General features: G+C 34.8%; 1 protein-coding gene across 3 annotated transcripts in view; it reads right to left on the bottom strand.

Moving 5' to 3' along the window:
- LOC150109410 (tyrosine-protein phosphatase non-receptor type 11-like) overlaps positions 1-22,214 on the bottom strand; it is a 345,702-nt gene that overhangs the window by 309,870 nt on the left and 13,618 nt on the right. For all 3 annotated transcript variants that reach the window (XM_090407982.1, XM_090407997.1, XM_090407988.1), the window contains 2 exons: positions 7,148-7,279; positions 2,541-2,735 (listed from right to left, as the gene is read on the bottom strand). In XM_090407982.1, coding sequence (XP_090264108.1) covers positions 2,541-2,735; positions 7,148-7,279 — 327 coding nt within the window. The remainder of the gene's footprint in view (positions 1-2,540; positions 2,736-7,147; positions 7,280-22,214) is intronic.

The following is a 22,214-nucleotide window of genomic DNA, read 5'->3' as shown; positions in this document are numbered from 1 at the left end:
ATTTTGCATAAAGCAAAATGAATATTATAATTTGTTTTCCTTAAGTCACTTCCCACTTATGGATCAAATGCTACCCACTGAAACAGTTACTTCTGCTAACTATTAAAAAAGGGTTAGCATTGACAAATGTTTATGTCTGTAGATGGATATTTTGTTGGAGCAGATTGTTACAAATTTTAGACAGAAAAACCAAATGTTTCTGGAAGGGAAAAAATCCATCTTTAAAACAAAAAACTTACCCTTCCTGAAAAAGACCTAAGATGTATGTAGCCAGCAGTATGTATGTATGTATGTATGTATGTTTGGCCCAAACACTGCTGCTCCCTGGCCTCTAAAAAACAACTTTTTCAACTGAAGGTGCTACTTTTTACTTGTGCTATCACTCTTACACAAGATCACTGCACCTTAACAAACGACCTTGCAGTCCTAGATGAATACTTCAGCAAATGGAGATTATGCCCGAATCCTAGCAAAAGACAAGTTTCATGCTGCCACCTGAACAATAACCAGGCTAACAAAGAACTCATGGTCTACTTCAACCACAAACTGCTACATTACAACAGCTTCCTGAAATATCTGGGCATCACTATAGATAGAACACTATCTTTTAAACCACATCTCATTAACACAGCATCCAAGCTAAAAACAAGAAACAATATACTGCAAAAACTATGTGGAACAACTTGGGGTGCCTCAGCAACAATGCTTCGCTGCACTGCTCTTGGCCTCGTTTTCTCTACGTTCAACCATATGGGTGAGCTGAATATTGCTCACCCATATGGTTGAACAGCGTCCATGTGTATTTGGTTGATGCCCAGCTTAACACCACTATGCGCCTTATTTTTGGAACTGTAAAATCAACCCGAACCTACTGGCTCCCAGTGCTAAGCAACATCCCACCTCCATACATCTGCAGATCCAACTTTCTTCTATATGAATACAGCAAAATCATGGAAATCCAAAATCTTCCAATCCATGAAGACATCCCACCCCTAGAAATAAACAGGCTAAAGTCAAGGCACCCTCCAATCTTAACAGCAAAACATGAAGCTTGTCTCTGCAAGCTTCATGTTGAAGCTTGCAGAGACAAGCTTCAACATGAAGGAGAAGTGGAAAGAGTCCTGGTGTAACACTTCAACAAGGATCTTCCATGAATTAGTGGACCCAACACAGATAACTTCGGGTTTTGACCTACCTCAGAAAACTTGTTCTGCCCTTAACCGAATCCACACCAACCATGGCAGATGTGCAGACCACCTTTACAAATGGGGCATGATTGCCTCACCCAGGTGCGACTGTGGATCACTCCACCAGACAATTAATCATATTATAGCAGAATGTGTCCTACATGCATACAGTGGAAAACCTGTCAGACTTCATCCATGCTACACCAAGTGTAGTCGACTGGATAATCAACATAGACATTCAGTTGTAGCCTATTCTTGATTCTTGAGTGTCTCTTTTATGACTGTATTATGTCTTCTTATTGTACATGTCTATTACTATGTCCATATATATTAAGGATTAATGTAATGTAACTTTTCATGTGTGAGCCATACACTAAATAAATAACTGCACCTTAGAATACTGTTCAGAAGAAAGCAGTTCAATTAATAAATGATCCCCATCATATATGCTTGTTCTGTTTATATATATTTTCTGCAGATTCTTCTATGGATGCTGTTCTATTTGGACTAGCATCCATCACTATTCCATTTTCTAGTAATCTTGCTAAATAAACAGCAGCTGATCAATATACTTTTTATAGACCAACTGCAAATACACCAAATCTGTTGCATCTCATTACATCTTCCTCTATTTTCTGGAGAGATTCCTCATGAAGCATTCCCCAGTAATTATAAGCTCTGGATGTTCAAGAATATCAGCAGGTTTCTTCTCTCCTAACTCCTGCCCATACATGGCATTACTGTGATATGGGTTCTGTAGCTTCACATATAGATTTTATATATGATATATATGATCTATAAGAAATCAAGAATTATAATAAAAAAAATATTAATCAGGAAAGTGAAAAAAAGAATGCATTCTGGAAGAATAGCATAAATATCTACCTTATTAACAGAAGATAACAAAAATACATTAAGATTACTATAATTGTAAAAATTTCAAAGAAAATTGTTAAAATCTAAACAGACTAATATAGCTAACTCTCACTACAGCAAACACTATTACAACAAATTTGTTCACTGTAACAAGCTACTAAATTGTCCTGACCAATGTCTCAGCTATTAAAAGAAAATTCACTATATCCAACTCTCTCCTACAAACTATTCTAAGGGTCCCTACAAGTTTGCTATAGTGAGTGCTGACTGTATTAAGATTTAAAACAAAAAAAGAGGGAGGGATGAAAATTTTGCTAAGTGATATTTCAAAAATAAACGTTCATACCTATTGGTAAAATTTGTGAACCACCAATTCATGTTAAAAGAAATCCAGTTAAATCACAGTCAAACTTTCAGCATTATCATTACATATTCTATTAAAGCCTATAATGATATTACCAAAATAAAACATTTTACCGCTCTGTAGTTGGATCAGCACAAATAAGAGGAAATTTTAGTTCGATAATTTCTCCATTTTTTTCTTTCAGTTGACCTTGATTTTCCATATAAAATTGTACGAGTTCAGCTAAAGTAGCAAACTTTTCTCCTCCATAGAGATCATAGCAATCTCCTGAATTCTGAATCTTGATGTGAGTTACTTCACCATTTCTTCTAAAATATCAAAAATAGGTTTTCTAATATAAAAGGATGCAAATCACAAAATAAATATGTAAAGTACATGTAATTTACTATAAACATTTTTATAATCTTAACATAGTGCAAAAATTAAATATCAGATGAGTTTTGTCACTTAATATAGTTACATAAAACAGATACAAATAATACATAATATCTCTATGGTGACTTATGTCTACTTTTATTTTTCAGTAGAAATCCCAAACTACACTAGAATTTTATGCATGATTATATTATACTGGATGAAACAGTAATGTTTTATGATACTCCCAGTTTAAGGGTCTATGTATGTGACACGCACACACAAAATGTGTTCATTGCATTACGAGCAAATTCATATGACTTTTTTTTTTTTTTTTTTTTTTTTTTTTTAATATTCAGGATGAGAAAGGCACAGCAGCTTCCTCCATTCCTAATCCCTTGTATTATGTATAACTTTAAAATTCAGTATATTTCACTTCTACTTGAATTTTGTTAATTCCAATTCCAAACATAATCCTAGAGTTTGTTTCATCCTATAGACTATTTTTCATGCTTCAAAAAAAAAGATAATGATATCTTAGGAAAGCAATTCAACTTATCTAATCCTATTTTATTAGTTTTTATTTTTCATTTCCTACCCAATAATAGCAACCATTTCTACTCTCATAACACCATGGTTAATGCTTAGAAATTAATGGATTGTGATATCTTAAAGAATGAAGTTCACAGAAAGAAACCTTCATTTTCTTACTTATTATAAAAATAATATTTCAATGAGAGAAACTCAACTACTGAAGTAGGCAAATTTCATGATGGAAAACTGGACAATGTGACCTTGATTTTGGCTCCCAACAAAAGGTTTCAACAATAAAGCATAGGAATTATCAGAGTTAGAAAGCAAGTAATTGAAAAAAAGACCTAAACAATAATAAAAAAGTAAATCTGAGAAATATAAAAATGAGATGCAAAAATTGGTTTCAGTAAGAGTGGCTTGGAAGTGAGCGTAGCCATCCAGAATTAGACATCAATAGTGATGTTGCCAACTTTTTTTCAACCCGTCTAATGCTGTCTAATGTTGTGAAGAATACACCTCTTCACAACATTCTGGTCTTTTCTGATTTTTACAACTTATTATAAACAAAACACTGAAATAATTAACAATGGATTTCATACATCATTTTTCCTTACAAGCTTTTTGTATCTCAGAAATTTGGTATATCAGAAAGTTGTTGAAAATTCAATATATAAAGATGCAAATTCTGAAAATATGAGTTACCCTAAAATTCACTCACTAATCTAGAACAGGAATCAAATCTGAAGGTGAAAGATGTCCTAAGTAGGATTTATGTGAGTGTACTTCTACTTCATTTAAAAAAAAAAAAAAAAAACGACTGATAAATGCAAGTTTTACTTTGCAAAGAAAAAGACTGCATTCACACCAAATAAAGTAAATGTGATAACTTTTATGTTTTATTTGTTATAGTGTAATTTAGTTTTGTATGCATTACTTGTAGCAGTATGCATAACTCTGTTTGTCTGCTAAGTTTTGAAGTGACAGAACAGGGAGGTAGTGTACTTTCCTCCACTTCTGTAATTTAGATGCTGAAGGCAAGAAAGATTAGCAAAGCAGGTACCTAATGCCAGAGTGGCAGCAGATAAAAGACCTAGACTGCCAATATCTAAATTGTTTGATGAGTTAATAGTGTCCTAGATGACTAAAATGTAAGATCTGACAATACTGGAGACCTGACATAGATCTGAAAGAAAATTCTTGATAAGAAAATGGTAATAATGTAAAATTAATTATGTAATACTATGATAGTGTTAGAAGTAATAACTATCATAGTATACCAAGCTTAGTGATTTCAACATTATATAAGCAGCACATGACACAATGGGAAGGACGACAGGACATTGCACCATTCATTTCTCAAAGACCAGCGTTCACTTCCCATCATGACAAGAGGAATCTTTATATGAGCTTTATATGCTTTTTTGACTGAAAAGAGCTAGCTGATCTTGTACTGAGGTAGCAGGGTTTTCCCTTTCAGAAAGTCTGGATGAAATTTCCCTGTGTGCAGGATAAATTGGCCAGATAGCACATGCAATTTACAGACATACTATTAGTGGGCAGTAAATAGCACTGTGTGCAAGGAGAGGATTAAGTAGCATGGACAGTAGGTTGTATGGAGTACAGTACCTTACAGCAATGGGTCCCCTTGAAGGTAACAGTATCATTATTACTGCTGATATCAGTTTTTGCAGTCAATTCTACCTACAAAAGGATGTTTAAAATAAGATGAATATTGCATCAACATACTGCATCTCAATTACATTAAACTTGCCAAAAAATTGTATTCCCATTTAATCCTTTATCCAAGTGTAAAAAAACAAAATGTGCATGTGAAATATCTTCACAACTAGCCTAGTTGCATATAAAGGCTGATGACTTCATATCAATTGCCTTAGTATCCCATCATGCAGAGTACACTTCATTTCAGCCTTTTAGAAGCATATATTGCTATGCATCATGAGAAAGGTCTCTACCCAGACTGGTTTTAACCTTCATTAAGGTACTATTAAAGTGCCTCTCCAAAAATTCTGAGTTATCTACCAGATCACTCTATATCTCAATGAGTGACCTTAAAGGATTACTACTAAACTCATCACTACTGACCTGAATCATTCCAGGACAGGAAACTCAGCAGTGGCTACACCACTCAGTGACAAGCAAAAAACCAGACAGTGAGCAGAGCCACTCTGCTCCCCAAGAAGCAAGCAAGCCCAAACACCATTAAATGTCACCAGTGGAAGCTAGACCCAGATGAAATACCAAGGTTGAATTAATGCAGAATTCATATATTTCCTATAATAGTAGTAGAAAAAAATGTATATCACATGACTATTAGAATACTCTGGATTAGAGATAGATGAAGAAAGTTTATTCAATTGATTACAAATTGAACTTGTCAAAATATATTCCTATTTAATCCTTTATCCAAGTATAAGCAAGCAAAATTTGCATGTGAAGTATCTCCATGACTAGGCTATATATCACTTGGTTAAAATAATCAAGCTTAGCATCTCTTTTCAGTCTAGCTCCCACTGAGGAAACCACGATAAAGGTCAAAAACTAGTTGATGTGAAGTCAAAGCCTCTATGTACAAATATACTAGTAGTAAAGATACCCCCTGCACAAACTCTGTTTGCTTACACTTGAATAAAAGATTAAAAAAGAATATAATTTCTTCAATAGTTTAACTTGCAACCAAGTGGAAAAAACGTTCTACAACTATGTATCTTGTTTTGATGACTATTGATGCAAAAATTGTTTTTCTTTTAAATGTAGACTACATTTGTAGTGTATTGTATACCATAGTCCCTCCTGCTTTCCACAGTCAAGAAATAAACAATTTATAAGTTTTAAATTGTGCACTGTTCTGAATAATGTGATGAAATCTCATGCCGTCCTGCCCAGGACATGAATCACCCCTTTGTCCAGTGTTTCCACGCTGAACCTTATATGGTACCCACCCTTTAATCACTTAATAGCTGTCCAAAAATGTTAAATGGAAAATTCCAGAAAGAAACAATGCATAAGTTTTAAATTGCATGCCATTGAGTAGTTCTCAGTTATCAGATCAACAGTCACAGTATCACAGTGCTTGTGTTCAAGTAACTCTTATTTTATTTAATAATGGCTCCAAATCACAATAGAAGTGACTGGCAATTCAGATGTGCCAAAGAGAAACTGTAAAGTGCTTCCTGCTAAGTGAAAAGATGAAAGTTCTCGACTTTATAAAATAATAAATAAATAATAATAATAATAAAAAAACTTATGCTGAGGTTGCTAAGATTCCATTCACATTCGGATAACTTTTATTACAGTATGTTGTTATAATTGTTCTATTTTATTATTAGTTATTGTTGTTAATCTCTTACTATGTCTAATTTATAAATTAAATTTTATCATAGGTATATATGTATAGGGCAAAAACATAGTATACACACACACACACATATATATATAAGATTCGGTACTATCTGCAGTTTCAGGTATCCACATGGGGTCTTGGAATGTATCCCCTGCAGATAAGGGGGGAGGGGATTACTATAGCAGTGAATCAATTTTCATAAAATATTCATTTTATGACAATTGATATTAAAACTATACTAAAAATATTCATTTTCATAAATTATTTTAGCTTTTTAGCATAAATTTTAGTGAATGAAGAAAACTATGGAAACAGATAAGCTTATTATACCAAAGAGTCAGCTGAATAAATTTAAAAAACAATAAAAATCATTAAAAATATCAATTTTTTTAATTTTGAATCTAATCACTGCTTTCAGTTACGTATCACACATTCATTTTCATAAACAATTTTTTTATTATTATTATTCACCTCACAGATAGTGTAAAGTCTCCTGGATTTGATTTGCTTGGACGTGCTAAAAAACTACCATCTAATCCACGTTCCATAAGCATTTTTTCTGCTTCAACACCAGTAATGTTGGGATGAAACCATCGACTGTGACTGTAATGAAATAAAGATGTAAGTAAAAGATATCTTGCAACAGAGAGTGTTATGAAGCTTTCATTATTAAGAAATAAAGTTTATAATCAATATTATTCTGATATGCAAATGATTAAAAATGCACAGCTTTATACATTTTAGCTAATTTTGTTATATAACATAACTGAAATGCATAATAAATCTTTATTTCAGATTATCATTACTCACTATTCCAGTCTTTCAACCCATGAAACACTGGAAACTTATAATACATTAGTATTAGCACTGTGGATTGATTAAGAGTTAATCCAGTTCTACAGCTCTAGAGACCATGCACTGTACTAATTCAAGCTACTTAATCCCCTAATAAGTATGGTGGTTGTGTCACCCCAAGTGACAAAACTATTATCACCAAAATAGCTAATTCACCTAAAAATTCCTACACTACTTAAAAAGTTACTGTCTCTCCCATCACAAGCACATCACACAGTTTGAGAACCTCTGTCCTGGAAAAGATCTGAATTTGTGACAGACATTTTAAAAAATGTCTTTTATAAAATTTAAAAAGGGTTTTATAAAGTAAAAAAAAAGCAAAAGTGTTTTGGGTGATTGAACAGACCTTTGTAACAACTAGGCTCATGGTGAAAACTTGACAAAGGACTTGATTAGAGCAGAAATGGTATGCAATTTTAAGTGATGGGTAAAGGATAACAACAACCAAGTGTAGAAAATATATAAAGATAAATAAGAATTAAAACCAATGACAAAAAAGCAAAATCAAAAAATGTATTATGCAAATTTTGAATTTTGAAGGAACTGAGAAAATGTTTTCGTTAAAACATCAGATGAGACGGGCAGAAACCTGACTGAGCTTGCCGCGTGTTTTTTTTTTTTTTTGCAAAATGTATTAGAAAGAGTTTGGATGGTTCGAGGGTATATAGGAATTGAGCTGGCTTGAGAGTACAAGGGAGTAATTTATTATTTTTAATTGCCATGAGGGATAGGGGAATAGTAAATAGGGTACTTTGTGTTTATAGCACATTGATGGTTCTTATTGTTAACGATTCAGAATAACATCAATTGGATTTATTTTCCTGGAAATTGATTATGATAACCTTTTCAATATCTGAGGTATGTTTAGATTGTACAGCATGCAAGGATATTTCAGTAGTGGGAATTCTGTTGTTTCTGGTATGTTTTTATAAAGGGTCTTATAAAATTTATAAAAAATGGTTTTACAAACCTTTGTATGAATGGTATAAAAGAGTTTTAATTTTCTAATTTAAAGGATCAAAGCTACATAACTGGGAAAAGATCACATAACACGTAAGGAATGTGGAGAATTAAACCACAGCTTCTGATGCAATGACAGTTCTCACCTTCTGATGGTGTGTATCATATATCCACCTATGCATATATATGGTACACACCATATATATGTCCACATAAACAAATGATGGGTTCATAAAGCATGCTAAAAAATGTCAGCTGTGGCAAAGAATGAAGAATCAGCTGCTGGAAAAACAAACTCAACTAAATATAGCACAACTGAAAATAAGCACCATAAACTGAAAAGCGGAACTAGCAGAAGAATTAGAAGTACCGTGCCAACAGAACTGGCATTCTGATATGAGAAAACTAAAATAAGATACTGCTATATTCAGAAAACAGTAATTAGGGAATCTAAAGAGTAGCTATAGTATTCGATACTTAAAAATTTTGTGCTTATGGTCCCACAGAAGGTTTTATAAAGGAAGAAGGGAAGGAATTTGAGTCATCAGTAAAAGTAGCTGACAAAGGAAAAGCTAGGTCATTCTTGTTGGAAGTTTAAACAGTAGTAAAGCCAACAGTAATGTTAGTATCTGTAGAATTTCTGTTCACGATATAGATCAGTCATTATGTGCCAACATAAAAATGCGCATAACTTCATAGTGAGAAAAAAACAGATTTGCTGTTGACAGTAATATCACACACACACAATTCAAGAAACAAGAGCACATAAAGGATTTGAAACAGGAAGCAACCCCATTTACTTTTGAGCATAAAAAATTAAATTTAAAACTTAAATTTTATTTTAAAACTTAAATTTTTAAAACTTTTTAATCACTCAAATATATAATTATAATCACTGGACAAAAAAATAAATAAATAAATAAAAATAAAATCAAGAACCAAAACTTGAATATGGCAAAATATGAAGAAAATATTGAATGACCAATTCATTGGAGCATGCAAAGTTGTACAAAATCCAAAACTAGTTATGTGGACTCAAGTTTAAGGAGGCAGGTTCCCAGCAAGAATATAAAGTGAAAAATGTATAAATGCAAATGTATAAAATTAATAAAAATATAAGAAAGCCAAGATACATCAAAAGATAAGCTAAAAACTCACAGGAAGATCAGGAACAATATAAAGATAATAGAAAACATTCTGGAAACTAGTGAAAAAAAAGCTAAGAAATGAAGTTAAAAGTATTGTAAAAGGAATCAGAGATTATCATTATTCTCTGACACCCATGGAGTTAAAGGCCTCATTACAGAAGGTCCATTCTCTCTTTCTCTCATGCAAAAATATCACTGAACTTGGCCTAAAACCCATTCACAGTTTGAGCACTGACAACTTTCAGGCAATACATAACATTCACCAATCACTCTCCATGCAAAGAACCTACTTCTCACTGCCCTGCTGACACTCTCCTAATACAGCCTCTAGTTCTACCCTTGACTCTCTCTCTCTCCTCTATGAAACATTTCCTCACATTAATCTGGTAATACCCCCTCACAAACTTATGTCTCAATCGCATCAGCTTTCCTTCTTCTTTTTATAAGGCTCTGGAAGTTGCATTCCCTGCATCTCTCCTTATATCTGATCTGACACTGATTAGTAACACCTTCTCTGGAAATTCTCCAATGCATCCTCATTGCCTTGAAAACCAAATGACCAAATCTGCACACAGTAGCCCATAGGTGACCTGATCAAAGTACAAGGGAACCATAACCTTTTTGCTGCTGCATGTCATTGTCCTCCTCATTAATATAATTCATTGATGCTTTACAATTTTAGCAATGTGATTCCTAAACTTCAAGTCTCTGTCCACAATCACTCCAGGATCTCTAATCTCTTCTACCTTCTTCAAAATATTTTCATTAACTGTATACTGTACATCCTTACCTCATCTACCAAATTTCAAGACCTTGAATTGCAGCATTAAACTGAAAACCCCACTCATTTTCCCATTCACATAATCTATTAATATCCTCCTGCAAGGTAACAGGAGGCAACATCTGCTCTGCTTCAATATCCTTTCATAAAAAGGATACTCTTAGAAAATAACACTGAATATGAATTGTCATAAACAATACAGTACTATTTAGGATATTCTGAAATTTCCCTATAGCACCTTAATATTAGATAAACAGAAAATAACATGGCTTTTATGGTAATAGAACTTCCCCTCTATTCCACCCACAGGCTAGAAATTAAGTCATGATTATTATACACACATATTCACAAGGATAATTTTTATTATAGATTTCGAAATATCAAATATTTTGGCCAGAATTAATGGTCCATCATTAGTACATCAGCATGATCACAAGGTGAAGCTAGAACAAAGAATGTTAATGCCGAGCCACATGCCACAATATGGATGGTCAAAATCAAATGAGATTACAATGAAAGTCAAAACTAAAATTAAAATGATTTGAAATACAAAAATTAACAAAAGTGAGATAAATTAAATCATTGAATGAATTATATATAATTAAAAAAAAAAAGAAGGTGGAGGGGGGGGGCTACTGCCTGCCATCCATGAGTATGAGACTTTCCCAAATCTTAGGAGGCAATGATTAGGCAGTCAGTCTCATTTAAGTTTGGGCAGTGTAGAAGTGCATCAGTACTCTGTTTAAAATAACTGCTCGAATCTAAAACAGCATCAACGTAAACAGTGAAGGATATCGTAGTTTATCACTCAGTGCTGAGCAAAGGCCAGATTTTACAGGTTTATTGTTGTTAATATAAGACAAGTGTTCTTGTAGTATTTTATGAGTGAACATCCTGTCTGTCCAAAATCAAGCAGAGGCACTCACAATGAACCTGGTGTTTACCAGGTTCATTGTGAGTGCCGCTTTTTTCATTAGAGCAGATAAACATGTGCTCTATTCAGCAAAAATTTGAAGATGCCTATTTTATCATTATTATGGGTATCTCCATGGAGTCAGTAGACTCATCACGGGAGACCCAAACTATCAAAACAATATCATACCCCTTGAATTCATTCACAGACAAAGAACTCACAACTGAGTCAGGCAATGCATTCCACCCACTCACCACACTCCAAGCAAAAAATCTAGTTCTCACACCTTTGTTAACCACACTTTTCCTTAATTTCCAGAGATGACCTCTTGTTCTTCCATCACTGTCACACAGCTGAAATATTTCCACTGCATCAATCTTATAAAAACATTTTAGTAATTTAAATGTTTCTATCATATCCCCTCTTCTCCGCCTATCAACCAACCTCTGCAATCCACAAGCTCTCAATCTGTATCAATGTAGGGAGCATTTTTTACATCCCTCACCAACTTAGTCACTCTGCTCTGAGCCCTCTCCACCAATTCCTCATCTCCAAGAAATCCAGGCAACCAGACTTGAGCAGAGTAATCCAAATATGGAAGTATCAACACCTTATAATGGGAATTAATAACCTCTTATCTCTGATGTTAGTGTGTGTTCTTCAATAACCAAGTAATCTATGTGCAATCTTGGACACCTTAGCAATGTACCCTCTGAACTTCATCTCCCTTATCCACCAACACCTCCAAGTCCCTAGCCTCATCAATCTCTTGGAGTACCGTTCCATTAATATGGTACACAGCTGGTAATCTTTAATCCCAAAATGCATAACTTTACACTTTTCCACATTGAACAGACATCAATAACTTTTGCCCATTTTGCCAACTTATTTAAATCGTCCTGCAAACTCTCAACATCAGCTTGATTTTTTTTTTATCGTGCTAGCCAACTTTTCATCATCAGCAAACAACTGAATATCTTCCTTCAAGCCATTTCCTATATCATTTATGTACAAATTAAACAATAACGGCCCAAGCACAGAGCCCTGAGGCACACCACTGGTCACATGTCTCATCCTGGACTCTGCTCCTCCAAACACTATTTCTGGTATCTCTCCATGAACTATTCTCTTATCCATATCACCAGTTTAGTATCCATCCCCCATCTTCTTTAATTTGCGCAACAGTATTCCATTGGGGTATCCTGTCAAAAACCTTAGCAAAATCAAGTCATATCGCTGTGTAGCCATTTCCCTTGTCCAACTCAGATGCCGTTCTATTATAAAAAGTTAATAGATTGCTAAGGCAGGATTGACTTTTAACAAAACCATGTTGGCCCCTATATAGTATCATATTCTGATCCACCCATTCTTGAATTCTGATCTTAACCAACTTTTCCAATACTTTTTACCACCACTCCCGAGATGGTGATTGGTCTGTAATCAACTACCTATAGAAGTGTTTGCATTTAAATTCTGTAAATATACTAAGTACCTCTGATTTATTAACTTCAATTCTCACATTAGTTATTGCTACAGGTACAAAGATATCCTCACTTGGGTGACAGACTTTTGAAAAGTGATCACTCAGCAACTCTACTATTACATCTGAATTGGTCACTTCGATACCATCAGCACCCTCTAAGGTTATCCTTCCAAAGTCATTCTTCCTTTTACTTGCCACATAGCAGAAGAACTCTTTGGGATTACCCTTGATTTCCTTGGCAAAGGTCTTCTCATAATCTGATTTAGCTTTTCTTACTATGCTGGTAACCTTTCTAGCTTGAGCCTTATACTGCTCACGGGTGTACTGCTCGCCTTTCTACTTGTAAATTCTCCATAACATTTTCTTTTTTTTGCAGATCAAGCCTGATACTACTACTCATCCATCTAACACCTACCTTGTTTGTCTTCCTGACCATGGAAATACATTCTGATATTGCCTTCCTCAGATACCCACTGATTTTATCCCATGCACTGCTAACATCTTTCCCCTGCAATATGTTCTGCCATGGGACAGCTGTAAGCTCACTGAGAAGCTTGTTATAACCTAACCTGTAGTTCCATATATACCCATCCACAAATTTCGCAACCTCCCAAAAGTCAATACCACATGATCATTCTCAGGTGTCCTCGTTACCAATTGGAGGTAACGAGGACACCTTACTTATATATGTCCTCTGAACCTATGACTAGATCCAATACTCTCACACCACGAGTCCCTTCAGTTATGTGCTGTTTCAAGTAATGAGACGGATGATAAGCTGAATCTTGTTGGTATGTAACAGCCCATAAAGATTCGACTTTAATTGTAATCTCGTTTGATTTTGTAACTATCTGTATGGTGGAATTCTGGCATGTGTCTCTTTTCTGTAAACAGGATTAACATTCTTTGTTCTAGTTTCACTTGTGATTATGCTGATAGCCTATTAATTTCTGATTAAAATATCTGCAACAAGAAAAATTATTATTCTTTATTCTTGTGAATACACGTATCCTCTTCTTGTTGGAGAGCTTGGGAACTGGGGCAGATGTGTGCTCCACTGAGCAGAGATTTAAAGATGCCTGTTTTTTTGGGATGGATGATGAGCTGAATGCTGTATGTACCAGCCTGTGAAGGTAGGTTTATGGTGAACAGATGTTATTTTATTTTTTATCATATGATAGTAAAATACAGCGAGAAACATAATATACACCAATGTAACAGATGTATGACAACTAAAAGCCACGTAAGAGTTTTACAAAGCAATTTTCAATTTTTCACATGCATATCTTGTATAGTGCCCTCAAAAGCATATATCAGGCAGTCAATAAAATATGGTCAATAATTTGATAGTTCCATTTATGTAGATGGTATTTACCTCTGCCATGACAAGTTCCAATGTGATTTAAGGTTGTCCAAAGATAACATGGTAGTCCAAATCCAGGTAGTTTAGATGTAGGATCCAATATAGCTAAATCTGGATTGTTATAGTGTTGGAGCCATTCATCTTTCCATCAGTCAAGCTAAAAGATTCCTTTGCTGTTCTCCATATAGGACTTCTTGATTTTAGTCTCCTTGTAGGGGGATTTTATATGTCTTCATGGATAGGTAGGTTAACATTGTTGGTTAAATATCCATAATTTATGTAAGCGCTGTTTCAAGAAAATTTAGCTTTTCTGCATAAGTTAGGAGGTGCGATGTGTTACTGATGACAGGGAGCCAATAATTAGTGAAGATCTTATGTGAACAGATGAAAGTATTCTAGATGGGCTTTGAGGAAGCAGAATATTCAGGACTAATTTTCCATCTTTTTTTTTTTTTTTTTTAAATGGTGTAGTTGATTTTGGTTAAAGAAGTCACTAGAGATGTTCCGAGTCTGGTACAGGGATGTATATTGAAGGTGTGCTAGGCGTGCAGTGCACATCCACAGAAAAGCAATATCACCAATATTATATTATATTTTTGAATTTATTCCTGTTAAAAGACTCCTCTAATTATTTCCTGGCTTCACGCGATTCTTAAAATTAAACACAATATACTAATGCTTCACGAGGACAGTCTCAATGCATAAACAAAGCATCACATTTGTGGATATGGACACCTTTGAGCCCTTTGAACAGATGGTGCAGCAGGTCAAATTCTTATTGTAACCAGAAATCAGTGGCTGTTATTGGTTGTGTCCATCAATCCAATCAGACGTTATCATTTGTCATGAGTTGCTGTTTTGTTTTCCGAGTTTCATCTATTTTGTGTGCTTGAAGTGTGAACTGACATGTTTGGGAAACGGATATAGACAAATAATTTTCTATAAATATTTCAGAACTTTTTTTTCTTATATAGTCAAACTTATGGAGTATCAATAACTATAGAATCACGGGTATGCCACAGTTAATAACTTTTTTTACTGCATAAATATTTCGTCTTATATATCATAAGACATCATCAGTACAATTATTGAACAACAACAATAGGAACTGAATTCAAACAACAGTAGCATACATGCTTAAATTGGAATCATTCTATGTATACAGTCACGTGTTCATGGATTAAACTTAATGAGCTGAAATTAAAAATAATTAAAACTATTTTTAAGATTAACTGTTCTTTGGCATTTGTTATGTAGGTCAGATAGGAAGGTTGGGAGATATCTACATGTCTGAACACGTAAAAAAAAAAGAGCATAAATCAGGCCTGGTATTCCACACAACCACTACTAGCCATCAAGTACTTTTTTGGCAAAAAACAAAAATATCATGTATTGAACGCAACTGTTTTACAAAAAAATTTAAACATAGATCCTCGCAAATGCTTAGGATCCCTACACAATGCAATAAAAATCAAAGATTAATTTTCATCAAGTATAGTCTCTGCTTTCATCAAAAATTTAACTGGCATGAACCTAGGATTTAACACGTGATACCACAGAATGTGATAGTAACAACCAGCAATGTTCCAACATGCATACAGTAACAAATTTACCATTTGTATTCTGGTTTATCAATTATATGTTACAGTTGTCAAGTTATCAAAAACATCTAATATGTGTAATTAATTGTTAATGGGCTTTTGTTGTGTAAAACTTTTATGTACCAGTACTCCTGATGATGTAAGTCTTATGACTTACGAAACGTGACAGGTTTTAATTGCTTATTTTTTATTAAACTTTTTAATTACGTAATAATGTGGTCTCAATACAGAATACTTCCCACAGAACTGCTAAACCACAGAAACTTATGTTTCCAACTGCTATATATAAACATTCATATATAAATCCATCCATATATAAACATTCATGTTTATATATGGATCTATGTAGCAGCTAAGCATTTTGCAAATGGATCCTGTGGTTGGCGTTTTCCATTCCATGTTGTGCAAGACAGATTTGTGAAGTTTGATAAGACTGATGTGGTATTGATGTTCAGAGATACGTTTATTTATAGATCTTCCTGTTTGTCCATAGTAAGACAAGTTACATGAATATGGTACTTCATATACGCCAGATAGCATCATTAGTAAGAGAATTTGTCTTTTGTAGAAGGTAGAAAGTTGTGAATTTGGTTGATGAGTTTATAGGTAGCAATGAGTTGATATTTTTTCATTATTTTTACCACAGATTCAGAGATGCCTTCAATATATGATATAGGAGTCTTGGATTTCTGAATTTTTAAGCTTGTCTAAACTGGTTTGTAATGTTTGCATCCAGATGGGCGAAGCATATTCCATTATGGATGGATAATAGAGGTGTATGTGACTTTTAAGGTTTTAGCATCAGCTCTTCACTCTCTACTAGAGATAGTTTTCATGATATTTAGTCTTCTTTTATGCTCTGACAGCAGCACTGTTGATATGTTTATTGAAGCTTAATGATGGACCAGAGTAAATCCAAGGTATTTGGGGTTTTCATTAAATGTAATTAGTTGATTTAAAGGGATAAAAATCCTATGGTGTTATATAGCCAGTAAGTGAAACTCAAGATCGAGAACTATGATCTATGAGTTTCAATGCCGAAAAACTATCGGTGAAGGCAATTCGAAGCAAAAGGTGGAGCAAGCTCCCTCACTATTCTTGATATTCTCTCATAATGTAAAACACAGCTCCTAGGAGATGTAATACTGTCATTACATTATGAGGAGAGGTCACTACCCAGACCGGTTTCAACCTTTTTTGAGGTCTCATCACGAGTAGGTAGACCTGGAAGATATCAAAGTTAGTGAAAAGAACTTACATACCTTCACTATACAAATGCCACAAAGGTGTGCTTATATTTTGTACTTAAAATGAAAAGCCAAATGGCTAGTTTTCTGGCAACTTAATAGATATTAAAGGGATAAAAATCCTATGTTGTTATATAGCCAGAGTTTCACTTACTGGCTATATAACAACATAGGATTTTTATCCCTTTAATATCTATTAAGTTGCCAGAAAACCAGCTGTTTGGCTTTTCATTTTAATTACAAAGTAATTAGTTGATTGTTTAGCTTAATCTTTGGTCTCCAAATTTCTGAGGTGGTTATTAATGGTAAATACACAAATTTCTGTGATTTTTTTTATTTTCACACTATGTAGATAAAATTTCAATGGCTTTCTTTTTAAGTGAACTTCTGCTGTTTCTAAGTTGTTGTGAGCTGAGAATAGGACCAAATCATCAGCAAACATAGCTATCTTTGTTTCTTTATTTACATTTTTGTCTAAGTCGTTTAAGTAGATGGAAAAAAGGAGTGGGCTCAAAATGCTGCCTTGAGGGAGTCCATGTCTTATTTCCCCTTTCTTAGAAAAAGTATTATTTATTCTAACTCGAACTGTTCTATTTCTTAGAAAGTCATAAATCCAGTTTAGAACTTCCCTTCTATTCCAATATGACAAAGTTTAGAAAAGAGTTTCTGCCTCTACACCGTTGACAAAGATGTGGAGGCAGAAATGGTGGATTTGACAGGTTTGATCTGGGTTTTCCCCATCATGGAGACAAATTTCAGCCTTTCTTTAGTACAATCCAGAAATATAATAATTTTCCAAGTGATTGCTTTTTCTGAATTCTGTACGTATTGTATAGCTGTATTTAAAATCACATCAAAATTCAAATTACGGGAATACACTCTCCAGCATACATGAGTTGTCTTAGCACAGACTACTTAGAAAACTAAGGCACTCGCTCAAGTGTCTATATAGTAGCTTTCTATTAGTCCATTTTGATAAGGTTTCACTGGCCTGACAGCTGCTTTGAACTAGTTGGTTTTCCTCAGAGATCAGGCAGAAACCTTAAGAGAGGAAAAAACATTCGTTCAGTACTAAGGAACTTGAAATGTCAGAGAGATGTATTTTTCGTAAGTGAATTGTTGGGCTTTGAAATAATGCTAAATCTAATATCCACTTTACTTATATAATTTTGCCTCGCTGAACTGAAGTCTTTTGGCTCTTTATTTTCATAAATATCATTAATTTTTTTATTACTTTTTTTTATACTTATATTAAAACCAAGAATGGTATTTTATGAAGCCGTAAGCTCAAGAAACTAACATGATGCTGTATCCATCAGGTGATTATTATACTTTTTTTTTTTTAATACTGTTATGATTAAACCTTTTCCTCATATCATAATGTTACTGGAAATATAACATCACTCTGCTCATTCTATTTCAAATAAATCCACTGTTTGCATTCGATCTATCTTGTATCAACTATTTTTTGCCACTAAAGATGGTCTATAATTTTCAGACTGAAATATTATTATTATTAGACACCTCCAGGGAGTCCAAAGACTCATCAAGGGAGGGCACCTGCTCTACAGCTCTGTCTCCACCAACTGACTGCAACTACACCAACGCCATCTACTGCCAACCACCACCAGTTTTACCACAGACAATCACAAACATCCATGCCCACAGCAGGATTCGAACTTGCAGCCTTTGGTTGGAGAGCGGATACGCTTACCACTCGGCCAACCAGGCAGGCCTTTATATACGGTCTTTATAATAAATTATTACCTTTACCTTGTGTTTACATGTAAATAATTCATATGAACATTTGACCTTTGTGTTTTTCATATATAAAATTATATTAATTGATAAACTAGAGTATTCAAATTTATCGTGCAATTAATTGCACTGGACCAATTAAGATGAGCGCTGATGCTGCACTCTTAAAACTTCTCCTAAAACATATTGCATTTAAGAATGCAATATGCATTCTTAAAACTTTTGAAAGTTTTAATTAAAAATGCAATCACATGGTCAAATTGGTGTGAATTTTGCAATGCAGGTTGCATAAGCCACTCAACAGCACACCCAACCTAAATGGGCATAAAACGCCACTGGTCTGGCCATATGGCAAACACATTATCCACACAGTGTAACCAAAATGAAGGCTGAGGTTGTATTGAAGAGAACAGGAGTCTTCAAGATGCTCTAAGTGAGAGATGAAATTCATCACCTGGTGTGAGACCACTGCTCCTGTTCAGGTCTGCTCTCTTGAAACTGAGCTCAGGGACCTTTGCAGCACCTTTTTAGTCAATAGCTACAGCCTATATAAAGTAGATAAAATACTGCATGCACCCTCCCCCCATCCTTCTAACACACAGGATCACATTGAAACCAATCCCATCCCATATGTTAAGGGTACATCAGAAAAAAAATAGCCAAAGTTCTCTGCAAATAAAACCGCCATGCCACTTTCAAGCTTTTCATTCAGCTAGCTACCTTTATACATTCTTCTAAAGATCACCTACATCCTCTTGAACATCCTGGAGTGTATAACATTTCTGGTGCCTGCAGTTTGGCCTACTTTGGACAGACTGATAGATCAGTTATCATCTGCCTTGAAGAACAAAAAAATTACATCTGTGATCATCTGAAATTTAGGGGACATATTGCAAAGGTAGTGAAGGTAACACAGAGGATTGCTGCAATAATAAGAAGGACACTGACCTGCAGAGATAAAAGGGTTATCATTCCGTTGTATAAGACTCTGATCAGACCACACTTAGACTATTGTTCTCAGATCTGGTCCCCAGGCCAGTAGAAGGAGAAATGACTGTGAAAGAATGACATTGTGGGATAAAAATGGGAATAGAGTGACTGATGCAGAGGACATAGCGGAATTGTTCAATGAACACTTTATTGGAGTATTTCATCCTGGAGGAGTCAATTTGACTACTAGAGGGATAGGGCAAGTTCAAGGTTTAGAGGTGCAGGAGGAGAGTGTGTTCCAAATACTGAGTACTCTGGATGTCAGTAAAGCTGTGGGACTGGATGGTATTTCACCATGAGTTTTGAGAGAATGTGCTGGGAACTGACGGTGCCTTTGACCTGACTTTTCAGTGAAAGTCTGGCTGTGGGAAAGGTGCCCATGGAATGGAAGGAAGGTAAGACAGTGTATAAGGGTGGTAGCAGACTGGAAGTGTCTAATTATAGGCCAGTTTGTGTGTCATCAGTAGTTAGTAAGATCTTGGAGAAAGTAGTGAGGGACAGTATACAGCATTGGGCAGATGAGAGTAATGTTATCTGTGAGAGTCAACATGGATTTATGATGGGGCGCTCTTGTTTTAGCAATATGCTAGCCTTTTATAATAAAGTTATAAGAGCATTAGATGAGGGGAATGAAGTAATGTTATCTGTGAGAGTCAACATGGATTTATGATGGGGCGCTCTTGTTTTAGCAATATGCTAGCCTTTTATAATAAAGTTATAAGAGCATTAGATGAGGGGAAAGGCATATGCTGCCATTTTCCTAGACTTAGCAAAGGCATTTGACAGGGTACCACATGATAAGCTGATATTCAAGTTGCAGCACATGGGGTCTGGATGTCAGATTGGTCAACTGGATTCAGGATTGGCTGTCCGATAGGTATCAGAGAGTTGTGTATGGTGGAGCAATATTGAAGTGGCAGAAGGTTACAAGTGGGGTTCCGCAGGGCTCAGTACTGAGACCTATATTGTTTAACCTTTATATCAATGACACTATCCATGGATTGCAGGGGGATATTCAGTTGTTTGCCGATGATGAGAAGCTGGGAAGGGTTATTAGTAATAGTGCAGATGTGGCCCTGCAAGAGGATTTGAATAAACTAGATAGATGGGCAAATGAATGGGGGTGTCGGTTTAATGCAGCAAAATGTAAGGTCTTGAGGTTTGGGACACATCGATGGGACACTGCATACTCTATGGGAGGAGTTAAACTGGAGGAAGTAGGGCAGACAAGAGATCTGGGATTGATAGAAACCTGAAATTTAGTGGACATATTGCAAAGGATGTGAAGGTAAAACAGAGGATTGCTGCAATAATGAGATGGACACTGACCTGCAGAGATAAAAGGGTTATCATTCCATTGTATTTGGTTGAACAGTGGGAAGGAGTCATGACAAGGGACCATCCCTGGAAGTTACGAAAGGAAACTGTGAGAAAGAGGGACGAGGAGTGGTTTCTTTGCATGGAGGGTAGTTGAACCATGGAATGCATTGCCTGATGGAGTGGTGGGAACGAGACTGGTCAATGCATTTAAGGAGTGGTATGATAAACTGTGTTTCCTAGGAGGGACTTCTCTCGATGAGTCTTGATAGACTTGTGTTTCTCAGAAAGGACCTCCCACGATGAGTCTTTTGATCCATGGAGGCCTGAATAATAATCTGGCTGGCAAGTCGGGATTAGCAGACCATACCCTGGATACTCCTTTACATAGCATCAGATGGAGAGAGACTATTTTTTTTGAATCAGCATCAGCTATGAAGCATTCTTCCAACCTCAACAAGCATGGTTACATTAATTTACCAAAGATCTGGGATACTATCATTTTAAGACCTCATATCTTGACTTCTCTAAATTAATTTAATGGTTATCCAAACCCAGAGGGTGTCATAAGGATATTAGTTCTGTAGTTACAATTTAATTGTTTCCTCAGTTATATAATTTAGTGCTATGTGCTTATTGGGTATAATTGTGCTCTGATGCCAATTAGAAAATCTGCAGAATATTAGTGAATTTAATAAATTGCATATTTTTTATTATCTTGGTATTGTTTATACCATAAAGCACTATTACGAACTTTTCTCATCTCTAAAAGAAAAATATCATCTCTTATCCTGGAGTTTACAGAATCCCATGTTACTGTGATCTGCGTTATTATGAACAAACTGGTTATTCTCAAGTTTGTTTTGAAGAACATGAAGAATATATTTTACTTCAAGAGTCCAATAAATCTGGTTTACCTAGTCATGCCTTGTCTACTAAGCATAAAATTCAGTGGAATAATACTAAAGTTCTAAAAAAAAATTATTTTCTTCTGGAAAGATTATATAAAGAAGGCTGCAAAGCAATCTTTATATAATATCAACAAAAATAATTGCCTTAAATATTATCAAATTTAGGAAGTTATCCTACGTACTACTCATCATTCATCTGTTTCATAAAAAT

Source organism: Typopeltis vanoorti, chromosome 2 (assembly GCF_054136105.1).
Source record: "Typopeltis vanoorti isolate ZY-2024b chromosome 2, IOZ_Tvanoo_1.0, whole genome shotgun sequence".
NCBI lineage: Eukaryota > Metazoa > Arthropoda > Arachnida > Uropygi > Thelyphonidae > Typopeltis > Typopeltis vanoorti.
The sequence above is the reverse complement of the archived record's forward strand: the minus strand, read 5'-3'. Positions and strand labels throughout refer to the sequence as shown.